The sequence below is a fragment of the Hyla sarda genome, chromosome 8 (genome assembly GCF_029499605.1).
Source record: "Hyla sarda isolate aHylSar1 chromosome 8, aHylSar1.hap1, whole genome shotgun sequence".
NCBI lineage: Eukaryota > Metazoa > Chordata > Amphibia > Anura > Hylidae > Hyla > Hyla sarda.
This window is the reverse complement of record NC_079196.1, coordinates 15,015,134-15,027,870: the sequence shown is the minus strand read 5'-3', so window position 1 is coordinate 15,027,870 and position 12,737 is coordinate 15,015,134. Positions and strand designations below refer to the sequence as shown.

Genomic DNA, 12,737 nt, shown 5'->3' with positions numbered 1-12,737 from the left:
AACATGTAATACCTCCCTGTACTGTAGGGGGCGCTACCAGACATCAGTCAGTGCATACACCTCAGTAATACAGGGGTTTTACCAGTGAATGTCCATTCTGATTGGTCGGTTCTTCCAGCCATTGACATATTTGGTTGATTCCATAGCATTGTATGGCGAGTCTGGTTTCAAGTTACGATGGTCCAGAAAAGACCATTGTATGTTGAGGCCATTGTAAGTTGAGGGATCACTGTGTATCTATCTATCTATCTATATATTTATATTATATATAAATAAACACACACATATACACAAAAGTTTTTCTTTTTATATATATTTTTTTTATTCACAAAACTGAATAATATTTATTTTGACGATCAACATTTTATGAAAAATAAATCATCACAAAGAAAATCAACCTGAGATTAAAAGGCGACCTGTGTGCGCCCCCCGCAGGAAGTAAAGGGGCACCGCCTGTAGTGTGAAGGGAACATGGGAGTCATACAGAGATTCCAGTAATACAGTCGGCAGAGCTCCCCCCGTAGAGTCCAGCGTGGAGCCGCTATTCTCTGGGGGTAACAATGCCATTATTTCCTGCTTCTTATTAGCGCGGCTTTGGATCTCACCATTTCTCTTTATTTGCTGCCTCAGCTGCTTTATACGCAATGAAATCCATCAACATGAAGATTATTTAGTGCAAATTAAAAATCTTCTCGCTGGAACAACACGGTGCAGGCAGAGAGGTGACGCCGGGCCAAACCCTGTGAACGTGAGTGGCCGGCTGCCTGCATTGTCTATGGCAGGGTTTCCCAACCAGGGTGCCTCCAGCTGTTTCACAACTACAACTCCCAGCATGCCCGGACAGCCAAAGGCTGTCCGGGCATGCTGGGAGTTGTAGTTGTGAAACAGCTGGAGGCACCCTGGTTGGGAAACACTGGTCTATGGGGGAAATGTGAAAGCTGAAAGCTGCAGCTACAAGTAGTGTCCATCTGCTGCCCGCCAACAACCCCTACCCATGTATCCACTGCCCACCGTCAACCCCTACCCATGAACCTGCTGCCCGCCGACAACTCCTACCCATGTACCCACCGACAACCCCAACCCATGAACCTGCTGCCCGCCGACAACCCCTACCCATGAACCTGCTGCCCATCGACAACCCCTACCAATGAACCTACTGCCCGCCGACAACCCCTACCCATGTACACACCAACAACCCCAACCCATGAACCTGCTGCCCGCCGACAACCCCTACCCATGAACCTGCTGCCCGCTGACAACCCCTACCCATGAACCTGCTGCCAACCCCTACACTCGTTGCAGTCTCCTCCTACAGGTCTATCCAGCAGCTGATGGACCCAGTTAACCCCGATATGTATATCTGCAGGTCATTGTCCACCCCTATATATGGGTCTACAGGCTTTAGTCCACCTTAAATCTGATGTCCGCTGTCCACCCCTATTCTTAAAGTCATTGCTTTTTATTCAAGTATTTTCTTATTACACCATAATTAAGCCCCCCCCCCCCCCCCTTTCTCAATCAATCACAGTTTACACACGTAATGACGGGGATACATTTACATATGATGATCACGTCCTGACCACTGCAAGTGTAAACCTGGGCTAATAATGTCACATGACTGCTGCAGCCCCCACAACATTGTCATAGAACTCAGAGGAAAACCCATCATTTGGTTCACCACTGAGGTCTACGGGAAAATAGCAATCAGAACGCACCCCGCAGATACGGACGTGTAGCACTGACCTCTCCACACCGCAGACGCATTAGGAACCCCTCCCCGAATAAGACGAAGTCCGCGGTCACGGCACAGACACCTTGGAGCATTCAGCTTATAGGAGGTAAGTGTTATTTCAGGGAGAACCTTGATGATGATGAGGATCAGGGTTCTCAGAAACAACACTTACCACCTATAAGCGTCTGATGTCGAGAGGTGTGACTGCTGAACCCCCACAGTCTACAGGACTCACAGGATGGGGTCGTCTCTGGGGAAAACTCCTTTAACCCCTCCAGTTTTGTCCAGGTCACCCATACTCTGCAGACTTTTGTGGTCTGAGGATGATGGGTAGAGGGAAGGGGTACTCAGGATGACAACGTCTGTTCTTTCCTCTCCCACCCCCCCCTTTAAGGCCCCTTTACTTCCCAAAATCTCATAAGACACAACCCAGACAAAACCAAATGAGAGGAACAAACGTCCTTGATGCAGACGCTGCAGAGAAGGCTCCAGCCGGCCAGTGCCCCGGGGTATCTTCAGGAATCCCCCCACAGCAGCAGGGGCAACGCAGGCGAGAGACACGGTGAGAGGCAGAAGAGCGGCCCCCGCCGGCCCTCATGATTGTCAGACACGTCCCGCAGAGTGCTGGATGAGAACAAAGAAAGAAGATTACATGAGAGGACATTACATTCAGCCGTCTATTATATTATTATATACTTTGCAGCACCATTACCTCTCTGAGCACTGAAAATACGAAGACGTAACAGAGACCAGAGGCAAGGAGAGAAGCTGATCAGTCATGTAGAGGAGACGCTGATCATACAGTCATGTAGTGTAGAGGAGACGCTGATCATACAGTCATGTAGTGTAGGGGAGACGCTGATCATACAGTCATGTAGTGTAGGGGAGACGCTGATCATACAGTCATGTAGTGTAGGGAAGACGCTGATCATACAATCATGTAGTGTAGAGGAGACGCTGATCATACAGTCATGTAGTGTAGAGGAGACGCTGATCATACAGTCATGTAGTGTAGAGGAGACACTGATCATACAGTCATGTAGTGTAGAGGAGACACTGATCAGTCATGTAGTGTAGAGGAGAAGCTGATCATACAGTCATGTAGTGTAGAGGAGACGCTGATCATACAGTCATGTAGTGTAGAGAGGAGACGCTGATCATACAATCATGTAGTGTAGAGGAGAAGGTGATCATACAATCATTTAGTGTAGAGGAGACGCTGATCATACAGTCATGTAGTGTAGAGGAGACGTTGATCATACAGTCATGTAGTGTAGAGGAGACGCTGATCATACAGTCATGTAGTGTAGAGGAGACGCTGATCATACAGTCATGTAGTGTAGAGGAGATGCTGATCAGTGATGTAGTGTAGAGGAGACGCTGATCATACAATCATGTAGTGTAGAGGAGATGCTGATCAGTGATGTAGTGTAGAGGAGACGCTGATCATACAATCATGTAGTGTAGGGGAGACGCTGATCATACAGTCATGTAGTGTAGAGGAGACGCTGATCATACAGTCATGTAGTGTAGAGGAGACGCTGATCATACAGTCATGTAGTGTAGGGGAGACGCTGATCATACAGTCATGTAGTGTAGAGGAGATGCTGATCAGTGATGTAGTGTAGAGGAGACGCTGATCATACAATCATGTAGTGTAGAGGAGATGCTGATCAGTGATGTAGTGTAGAGGAGAAGGTGATCATACAGTCATGTAGTGTAGAGGAGACGCTGATCATACAGTCATGTAGTGTAGAGGAGACGCTGATCATACAGTCATGTAGTGTAGAGGAGACGCTGATCATACAGTCATGTAGTGTAGAGGAGACGCTGATCATACAGTCATGTAGTGTAGACAGGAGAAGCTGATGAGAGTGAGAGAGAGGAATACATATTGTAATACACACGGCAAGGCTGGAAGTGGGCAATATTTAAAAAGGGCCCCAATATATAGTAGTAATATACACTTACCTCTGGGCTAGGAACAGCCAGTGGAGCCATCATCTGGGCAGACACTATGCAGGGGGATAAGGCTCTCACTCAGCTCGTTGTCCTCCGATGTCCTGAAGTGGGGGAGGGGAATACATTGTGTGATCAGCTGATGAGACGCCGCTCCGCAGGAAACGCTAATTATCCCATTAATGAGTCACATTTGTCTGATACAAATAAACATTGGCGCTGCGCCAAGAACATACCTCGCCATCCGATGCTTCCTGCATATAAAAGCAAAGATCCTTCGTATGGCGACCATCACTGGATCCCAGTTATTGTAATGACACAAGAGAGTCACGATGAAGAAGGAGATGAAAACCGGGAGGGCGCCAGCAAAGAACACCCAGGAAAAGGTCACCTGGAACAGGTCAAAGGGCGGCGAAGTTATTAGATATCTGAGGATGTAAGATATTATCCTGCCGTATCAGAGGTGACCTATAACACCATACAATACTGGAGGAGATAATATCACAGTGAGAAGTATCAGAAGTGTTTTATAAGGGGTATTCCATGAAAAAAATTTCTTCTTCATATCAACTGGCTCCAGAAAGTTAAACAGATTTGTAAAATTACTTCTATTAAAAAATCTTAATCCTACCAGAACTTATCAGCTCCTGAAGTTGAGTTGTTCTTTTCTGTCTGACGACAGTGCTCTCTGCTGACACCTCTGTCTGTCTCAGGAACTGTCCAGAACAAGAGCAAATCCCCATTTAAAACCTCTCCTGCTCTGGACAGTTCCTGAGACAGACAGAGGTGTCAGCAGAGAGCACTGTCGTCAGACAGAAAAGAACAACTCAACTTCAGCAGCTGATAAGTACTGGAAGGAGTAAGTTTTTTTTAATAGAAGTAATTTACAAATCTGTTCAACTTTCTGGAGCCAGTTGATATTAAGAAAAATGTTTTTTCATGAAATTCTTTAAAAAGATCTCCCGTACGGGGCCTCGGCTCCCTGGCCAGAGAGCAAGTGTCGACTACCGCATTAAGCGGTGGCCAATACGCCCTCTAAATACAGCGCTATGGCAGAGCGATTGCCGAAGGCGGTGGTCAGCACGCGCTCTCTAATTAGCGAGTCGGAGCCCCGTACGGGAGATCACGGGGGGCCCCAGCGGTCGGACCCCCCACAATCTGAAACTTATCCCCTATCCTTAAGATAGAGAAAAAAATGTTATACACTGGACTACTCCTTTAATATCAGAGGGTGTAAGATCTCAGGGTATATTACAATGTTATTATATACTGTGATATTACGCCCTTTAATGTTATATACTGTTATATACGGTCCTTTAATGTTATATCGATATACGATAATTTCAGCATACGATCACTCTCCGAGGCCATCGCATGGTTAAGGCAGTATCAACATACGATGCTTTTTTTTTGTATGTCGGGGCCATCGCATAAACAGCTATCCGGCAGCGCAGACTGCTTCAGCTGCCACCGGATAGCCGTTTAATGTGCCCCGTGAGCTCCGGTGAGCATCACTCACCTGTCCCAGACGTTGCGGACCGTCCTCTTGGGCTCCGCTGCATGGCCGTCGCTCTCCATCGTCGTCCTCACATCACCGCGCACGCCGTCCCGTCATCCAATAGATGCGGCGTGCGTAGCGACGTGATGACGGCGATGAAGAGCGAAGATCCTGACCAGATGATAGCGACAATCCAGGGCAGCAAGGACACCCCGGGAACGTGATGACAGCGATTATCCAGGGCAGCGGTGACGGTCCGGAGCGGCGGGGACACGTGAGTTAGTGCTGGGCGGTATACCGGTATGAACCGGATACAGTTTTGTTTTTTTCTCCCACGGTATGGATTTTTGCCCATACCGCTATACCAGTCGGGCCCCTCCCCCACCCTCCGAGTCAATAAAAAAAATAAAAATTACCCGTAATGGGGGTGGTCCGGGCCATCCATCCTTCCTGTAGTGTCCGGCAGCATTCCGGGTGGAGGGTGAACCGGTCCGGGCTGTCCTTCTTCTCCGGGGGTCCTCTTCTCCACTCCGGGCAGGCTCCGGCCTAGTAACGCTGCATAGACGCCGCTACGCCGTGACGTCAGGTGCGTCGCTGCACACAGACGTCACTGCGCAGCGGCGTGTATGCAGCGTTACAAGGCCGGAGCCTGCCCGGAGTGGAGAAGAGGACCCCCGGAGAAGAAGGACAGCCCGGACCGGTTCACCCTCCACCCGGAATGCCGCCGGACACTACAGGAAGGATGGATGGCCCGGACCACCCTCCCCGGACGGTCCCTGCAGCAACTGGGAAGGCGAGTCAGGGTTCTGGGATGGACAGGGGTCTGTATAATATACTATACCTACAGTAGGCCCTCCAGCTGTTGAGGCCCTCCAGCTGTTGCAAAACTACAACTCCCAGCATGCCCGGACAGCCAACGGCTGTCCGGGCATGCTGGGAGTAGTAGTTTTGCAACAGCTGGAGTCACCCCTAGTTGGGAAACACTGACCTATACTATACACTACTATATAGTCCAACATGCTGGGAGTTGTAGATTTGCAACAGCTGGAGGCACCCCTGGTTGGGAAACACTGACCTATACTATACACTACTATATAGTTCAACATGCTGAGAGTTGTAGTTTTGCAACAGCTGGAGGCTGTAGGGTTGTTTGTTACATCTATTTAAAAGGGTACTCCACTGCCCCAGTGTTCAGAACATTTAGTTCCAAAAGCCCATTTAGTTCCGCTACGCCACCTCTAGAGATGAGCGAACTTACAGTAAATTCGATTCGTCACGAACTTATCGGCTCGGCAGTTGATGACTTTTCCTGCATAAATTAGTTCAGCTTTCCGGTGCTCCGGTGGGCTGGAAAAGGTGGATACAGTCCTAAGAGACTCTTTCCTAGGACTGTATCCACCTTTTCCAGCCCACCGGAGCACCTGAAAGCTGAACTAATTTACGTAGGAAAAGTCATCAACTGCCGAGCCGAGAAGTTCGTGACGAATCAAATTTACTGTAAGTTCGCTCATCTCTAGCCACCTCAATGCAAGTCTCAATGTAAAAAAAAAACAAAAAAATACCGTGATACCTTCGAAAAATACAGTGATACTCATTTTTGGTCATATCACCCAGCACTAACGTGAGTATAACTTTCTATATTACTATTGCACGGATCCCTCAACATACAATGGATTCAAGTAACGATGGTCCATTTGGAAGGGATTACCATCGTATGTGGAGGGACAACTGTATATAATATTACAGGGCGTAATATCGCAGTGTAAAATATGAATAATCGCCGTCTTTTTAACACTTATGTTATAGGCTGTCCTTGCATGCTGGGAGTTTTGCAACAGCTGGAGGCACCCTGTTTGGGAAACACTGTTCTGTGATTTTAGGACTGAAAACTTTGTGTAAGCTATAGGACAGATACTGATATGATGACGCTGATAACTGGTCAGTGCTGCTTTATTTATCCCAATTCTTTACCTAAAAACCTCTTAACCCCCTTAAGGACGCAGCTCATTTTCACCCTAAGGACGCAGCCCTTTATTGCAATTCTGATCACTGTCACTTTATGCATTAATAACTCTGAGATGCTTTTACTGATTATTCTGATTCTGAGATTGTTTTTTCGTGACAAATTCTACTTTATTTTAGTAGTACATTTTCGTTGTTACTTGCATCCTTTCTTGGTGAAAAATACCCAAATTTCATGAAAATTTAGCATGTTTCTAACTTTGAAACTCTCTGCTTGTAAGGAAAATGGACATTCCAAATACATTTTATATAGATTCACAAAATACAATATGTCCACTTTATGTTGGCATCATAAAATAGACATATTTTTACTTTTGGAAAACTTTAGAGGGCTTCAAAGTAGAGCAGCAATTTTCAAAATATTCATGAAAATTGCAAAATTTGAAGGGACAGATGTTACAGAACTACAACTCCCAGCATGCCTGGGCTGTCTGGGCATGCTGGGAGTTACAGTTTGGCAACCACAAGGAAGGCAGCAGTAAATATCACTTGACTGCCACCTCCCTTGATGCTCCACGCCGTCGCCTCCCTACCATCTTTGCAGGTACCGGCCGCCATCTTCTCCCCCCGTTTTATTGGTCAGTACTCAGTGCGGACTAATGGCAGGGGATAGGAGGAGGCTGCAGCACAGTAACCTCGCTCCTATCCCTTAGGATGATCGGGGCTGTCACTGACAGCTCCGATCATCCCTATTTTCCGGGGAATTGGTTCACCAGAGACCCGATCAGCCCGGAATAGCAGAAAATCACATGTCTGAATTGACATGCGATTTCCTGTGATCGCAGACATGGGGGTGGGTCTCAGGACCCCCCTCGGCGATGTGCCGGGATGCCTGCTGAATGATTTCAGCAGGCATCCCGGTCCGGTCCCCAACCGGCTAGCGGCGGGGAACGGAATTCCCACGGGCAAATCCATACGCCCTGAACAGGTTAAAACTGCAGCGTTGAACCCAAGTAAAGTCAAAAACTGCATCTCAAAACTACAGCAAAAATATATATATATATATATATATATATATATATATATATATATATATATAAATAAATAAAATTTTTACAATGCATTTTCTCCTACATCTAACAAGCACATTAAAACCGTAATAAAAACATAAAAAGAAGAGAGCGCAGCCCGCCACCTAAGCAGTCATTTTACTCGCCCCCAGTCTAGCGCCTAAAGACTCCTTTTAATGTACAATTTGCCGATCTATTGGCATGATGAGAGTTGGATACGTCAGGGAAATCAGAATATAAAGCATATGGAGCGAGCGCTGGAGGGGGAGAAAAGCACATAGCACAGCAACCAGACAGACACTTACAGAACTGCACTCTCAGGGAAAAACAGTAAAAATAATGGCTGTTACCTTCTGCATGCAAATGTCCGCAATGATGGAGAGCGGGATGGTGAGGCTGAGGGCCAGGGTGCCAACCAGAGAGGAGGTCAGGAAGCAGCCCCTGAAACAGCAAAAAAAAAAAAGCTCAAAACGTGACCCAGACAGCTGAACAAGCCAGACATAGCATGGAAAGCACACGGGGAGCATACAAGTAGGATGGAGCGCCATCTTGTGGTGGATATGTGACCTTCCTCTGAGTGTGAGAGATGAGGAGACATGGACTACAGGGACAGAGTCTGTAGAGAGTGATCTGTAATTCATCACACACATAATGGAGGGGATTTATTACTAGTGTCCTTTATGGTGACGGCTTAAAACTACACCAAGGAGACGACGTGCCCGATTTATTTTAGCGTCGCACAGTGTTATAGATAAGGCGTATCCTGCTGACAGGGAATGGTGTAGGCTACAATAGACAGGACTAGTCACAGGTGAGGAGGTTATGGTGCATTGTTTCCCAACCAGGGTGCCTCCAGCTGTGGCAAAACTACAATTCCCAGCATGACCGGACAGCCGTTGGCTGTCCGGGCATGCTGGGAGTTGTAGTTTTGCAACAGCTGGAGGCACACTGGTTGGGAAACACTGGTGTAATATACAGTACACAGGACTAGTCACAGGTGAGGAGGTTATGGTGTAATGTACAGTACAGGACTAGTCACAGGTGAGGAGGTTATGGTGTAATGTACAGTATACAGGACTAGTCACAGGTGAGGAGGTTATGGTGTAATGTACAGTATACAGGACTAGTCACAGGTGAGGAGGTTATGGTGTAATGTACAGTATACAGGACTAGTCACAGGTGAGGAGGTTATGGTGTAATGTACAGTATACAGGACTAGTCACAGGTGAGGAGGTTATGGTGTAATGTACAGTATACAGGACTAGTCACAGGTGAGGAGGTTATGGTGTAATGTACAGTATACAGGACTAGTCACAGGTGAGGAGGTTATGGTGTAATGTACAGTAGACAGGACTAGTCACAGGTGAGGAGGTTATGGTGTAATGTACAGTACAGGACTAGTCACAGGTGAGGAGGTTATGGTGTAATATACAGTACACAGGACTAGTCACAGGTGAGGAGGTTATGGTGTAATGTACAGTACAGGACTAGTCACAGGTGAGGAGGTTATGGTGTAATGTACAGTATACAGGACTAGTCACAGGTGAGGAGGTTATGGTGTAATGTACAGTATACAGGACTAGTCACAGGTGAGGAGGTTATGGTGTAATGTACAGTATACAGGACTAGTCACAGGTGAGGAGGTTATGGTGTAATGTACAGTAGACAGGACTAGTCACAGGTGAGGAGGTTATGGTGTAATGTACAGTAGACAGGACTAGTCACAGGTGAGGAGGTTATGGTGTAATGTACAATACACAGGACTAGTCACAGGTGAGGAGGTTATGGTGTAATGTACAGTATATAGGACTAGTCACAGGTGAGGAGGTTATGGTGTAATGTACAATATACAGGACTAGTCACAGGTGAGGAGGTTATGGTGTAATGTACAGTACAGGACTAGTCACAGGTGAGGAGGTTATGGTGTAATGTACAATACACAGGACTAGTCACAGGTGAGGAGGTTATGGTGTAATGTACAATACACAGGACTAGTCACAGGTGAGGAGGTTATGGTGTAATGTACAATACACAGGACTAGTCACAGGTGAGGAGGTTATGGTGTAATGTACAGTACACAGGACTAGTCACAGGTGAGGAGGTTATGGTGTAATGTACAATATATAGGACTAGTCACAGGTGAGGAGGTTATGGTGTAATGTACAGTATATAGGACTAGTCACAGGTGAGGAGGTTATGGTGTAATGTACAGTATATAGGACTAGTCACAGGTGAGGAGGTTATGGTGTAATGTACAGTACAGGACTAGTCACAGGTGAGGAGGTTATGGTGTAATGTACAGTACAGGACTAGTCACAGGTGAGGAGGTTATGGTGTAATGTACAATACACAGGACTAGTCACAGGTGAGGAGGTTATGATGTAATGTACAGTAGACAGGACTAGTCACAGGTGAGGAGGTTATGGTGTAATGTACAGTATACAGGACTAGTCACAGGTGAGGGGGTTATGGTGTAATGTACAGTACACAGGACTAGTCACAGGTGAGGAGGTTATGGTGTAATGTACAGTACAGGACTAGTCACAGGTGAGGAGGTTATGGTGTAATGTACAGTACAGGACTAGTCACAGGTGAGGAGGTTATGGTGTAATGTACAGTACAGGACTAGTCACAGGTGAGGAGGTTATGGTGTAATGTACAGTACAGGACTAGTCACAGGTGAGGAGGTTATGGTGTAATGTACAGTACAGGACTAGTCACAGGTGAGGAGGTTATGGTGTAATGTACAGTACAGGACTAGTCACAGGTGAGGAGGTTATGGTGTAATGTACAGTACACAGGACTAGTCACAGGTGAGGAGGTTATGGTGTAATGTACAAGACACAGGACTAGTCACAGGTGAGGGGGTTATGGTGTAATGTACAGTACACAGGACTAGTCACAGGTGAGGAGGTTATGGTGTAATGTACAGTACACAGGATTAGTCACAGGTGAGGAGGTTATGGTGTAATGTACAGTACACAGGACTAGTCACAGGTGAGGAGGTTATGGTGTAATGTACAGTACAGGACTAGTCACAGGTGAGGAGGTTATGGTGTAATGTACAGTACACAGGACTAGTCACAGGTGAGGAGGTTATGGTGTAATGTACAAGACACAGGACTAGTCACAGGTGAGGAGGTTATGGTGTAATGTACAGTACAGGACTAGTCACAGGTGAGGAGGTTATGGTGTAATGTACAGTACAGGACTAGTCACAGGTGAGGAGGTTATGGTGTAATGTACAGTATATAGGACTAGTCACAGGTGAGGAGGTTATGGTGTAATGTACAGTATATAGGACTAGTCACAGGTGAGGAGGTTATGGTGTAATGTACAGTACACAGGACTAGTCACAGGTGAGGAGGTTATGGTGTAATGTACAGTACACAGGACTAGTCACAGGTGAGGAGGTTATGGTGTAATGTACAGTACACAGGACTAGTCACAGGTGAGGAGGTTATGGTCTAATGTACAGTACAGGACTAGTCACAGGTGAGGAGGTTATGGTGTAATGTACAGTACAGGACTAGTCACAGGTGAGGAGGTTATGGTGTAATGTACAGTATATAGGACTAGTCACAGGTGAGGAGGTTATGGTGTAATGTACAGTAGACAGGACTAGTCACAGGTGAGGAGGTTATGGTGTAATGTACAGTACAGGACTAGTCACAGGTGAGGAGGTTATGATGTAATGTACAGTACAGGACTAGTCACAGGTGAGGAGGTTATGGTGTAATGTACAGTATATAGGACTAGTCACAGGTGAGGAGGTTATGGTGTAATGTACAATACAGGACTAGTCACAGGTGAGGAGGTTATGGTGTAATGTACAGTATATAGGACTAGTCACAGGTGAGGGGGTTATGGTGTAATGTACAATACAGGACTAGTCACAGGTGAGGAGGTTATGGTGTAATGTACAGTACAGGACTAGTCACAGGTGAGGAGGTTATGGTGTAATGTACAGTAGACAGGACTAGTCACAGGTGAGGAGGTTATGGTGTAATGTACAGTAGACAGGACTAGTCACAGGTGAGGAGGTTATGGTGTAATGTACAGTACACAGGACTAGTCACAGGTGAGGAGGTTATGGTGTAATGTACAGTACAGGACTAGTCACAGGTGAGGAGGTTATGGTGTAATGTACAGTACACAGGACTAGTCACAGGTGAGGAGGTTATGGTGTAATGTACAGTACAGGACTAGTCACAGGTGAGGAGGTTATGGTGTAATGTACAGTATATAGGACTAGTCACAGGTGAGGAGGTTATGGTGTAATGTACAGTACAGGACTAGTCACAGGTGAGGAGGTTATGGTGTAATGTACAGTACAGGACTAGTCACAGGTGAGGAGGTTATGGTGTAATGTACAGTAGACAGGACTAGTCACAGGTGAGGAGGTTATGGTGTAATGTACAGTACAGGACTAGTCACAGGTGAGGAGGTTATGGTGTAATGTACAGTACACAGGACTAGTCACAGGTGAGGAGGTTATGGTGTAATGTACAGTACA

General features: G+C 46.5%; 1 protein-coding gene across 2 annotated transcripts in view; it reads right to left on the bottom strand.

The window, feature by feature from the left end:
• Positions 1-308: 308 nt before the first annotated feature.
• Positions 309-12,737, bottom strand: part of SLC35F5 (solute carrier family 35 member F5) — a 57,641-nt gene continuing 45,212 nt past the window's right edge. The window contains exons 14-17 of one of the 2 annotated variants that reach the window (XM_056536297.1): positions 8,572-8,662; positions 3,928-4,082; positions 3,704-3,795; positions 310-2,356 (exon numbers count right to left, since the gene is read on the bottom strand). In XM_056536297.1, coding sequence (XP_056392272.1) covers positions 3,711-3,795; positions 3,928-4,082; positions 8,572-8,662 — 331 coding nt within the window. In that variant the 3' untranslated portion in view covers positions 310-2,356; positions 3,704-3,710. Of the gene's footprint in view, positions 2,357-3,703; positions 3,796-3,927; positions 4,083-8,571; positions 8,663-12,737 lie in introns of both variants that reach the window. The other variant, XR_008847250.1, reaches the window with a different exon arrangement.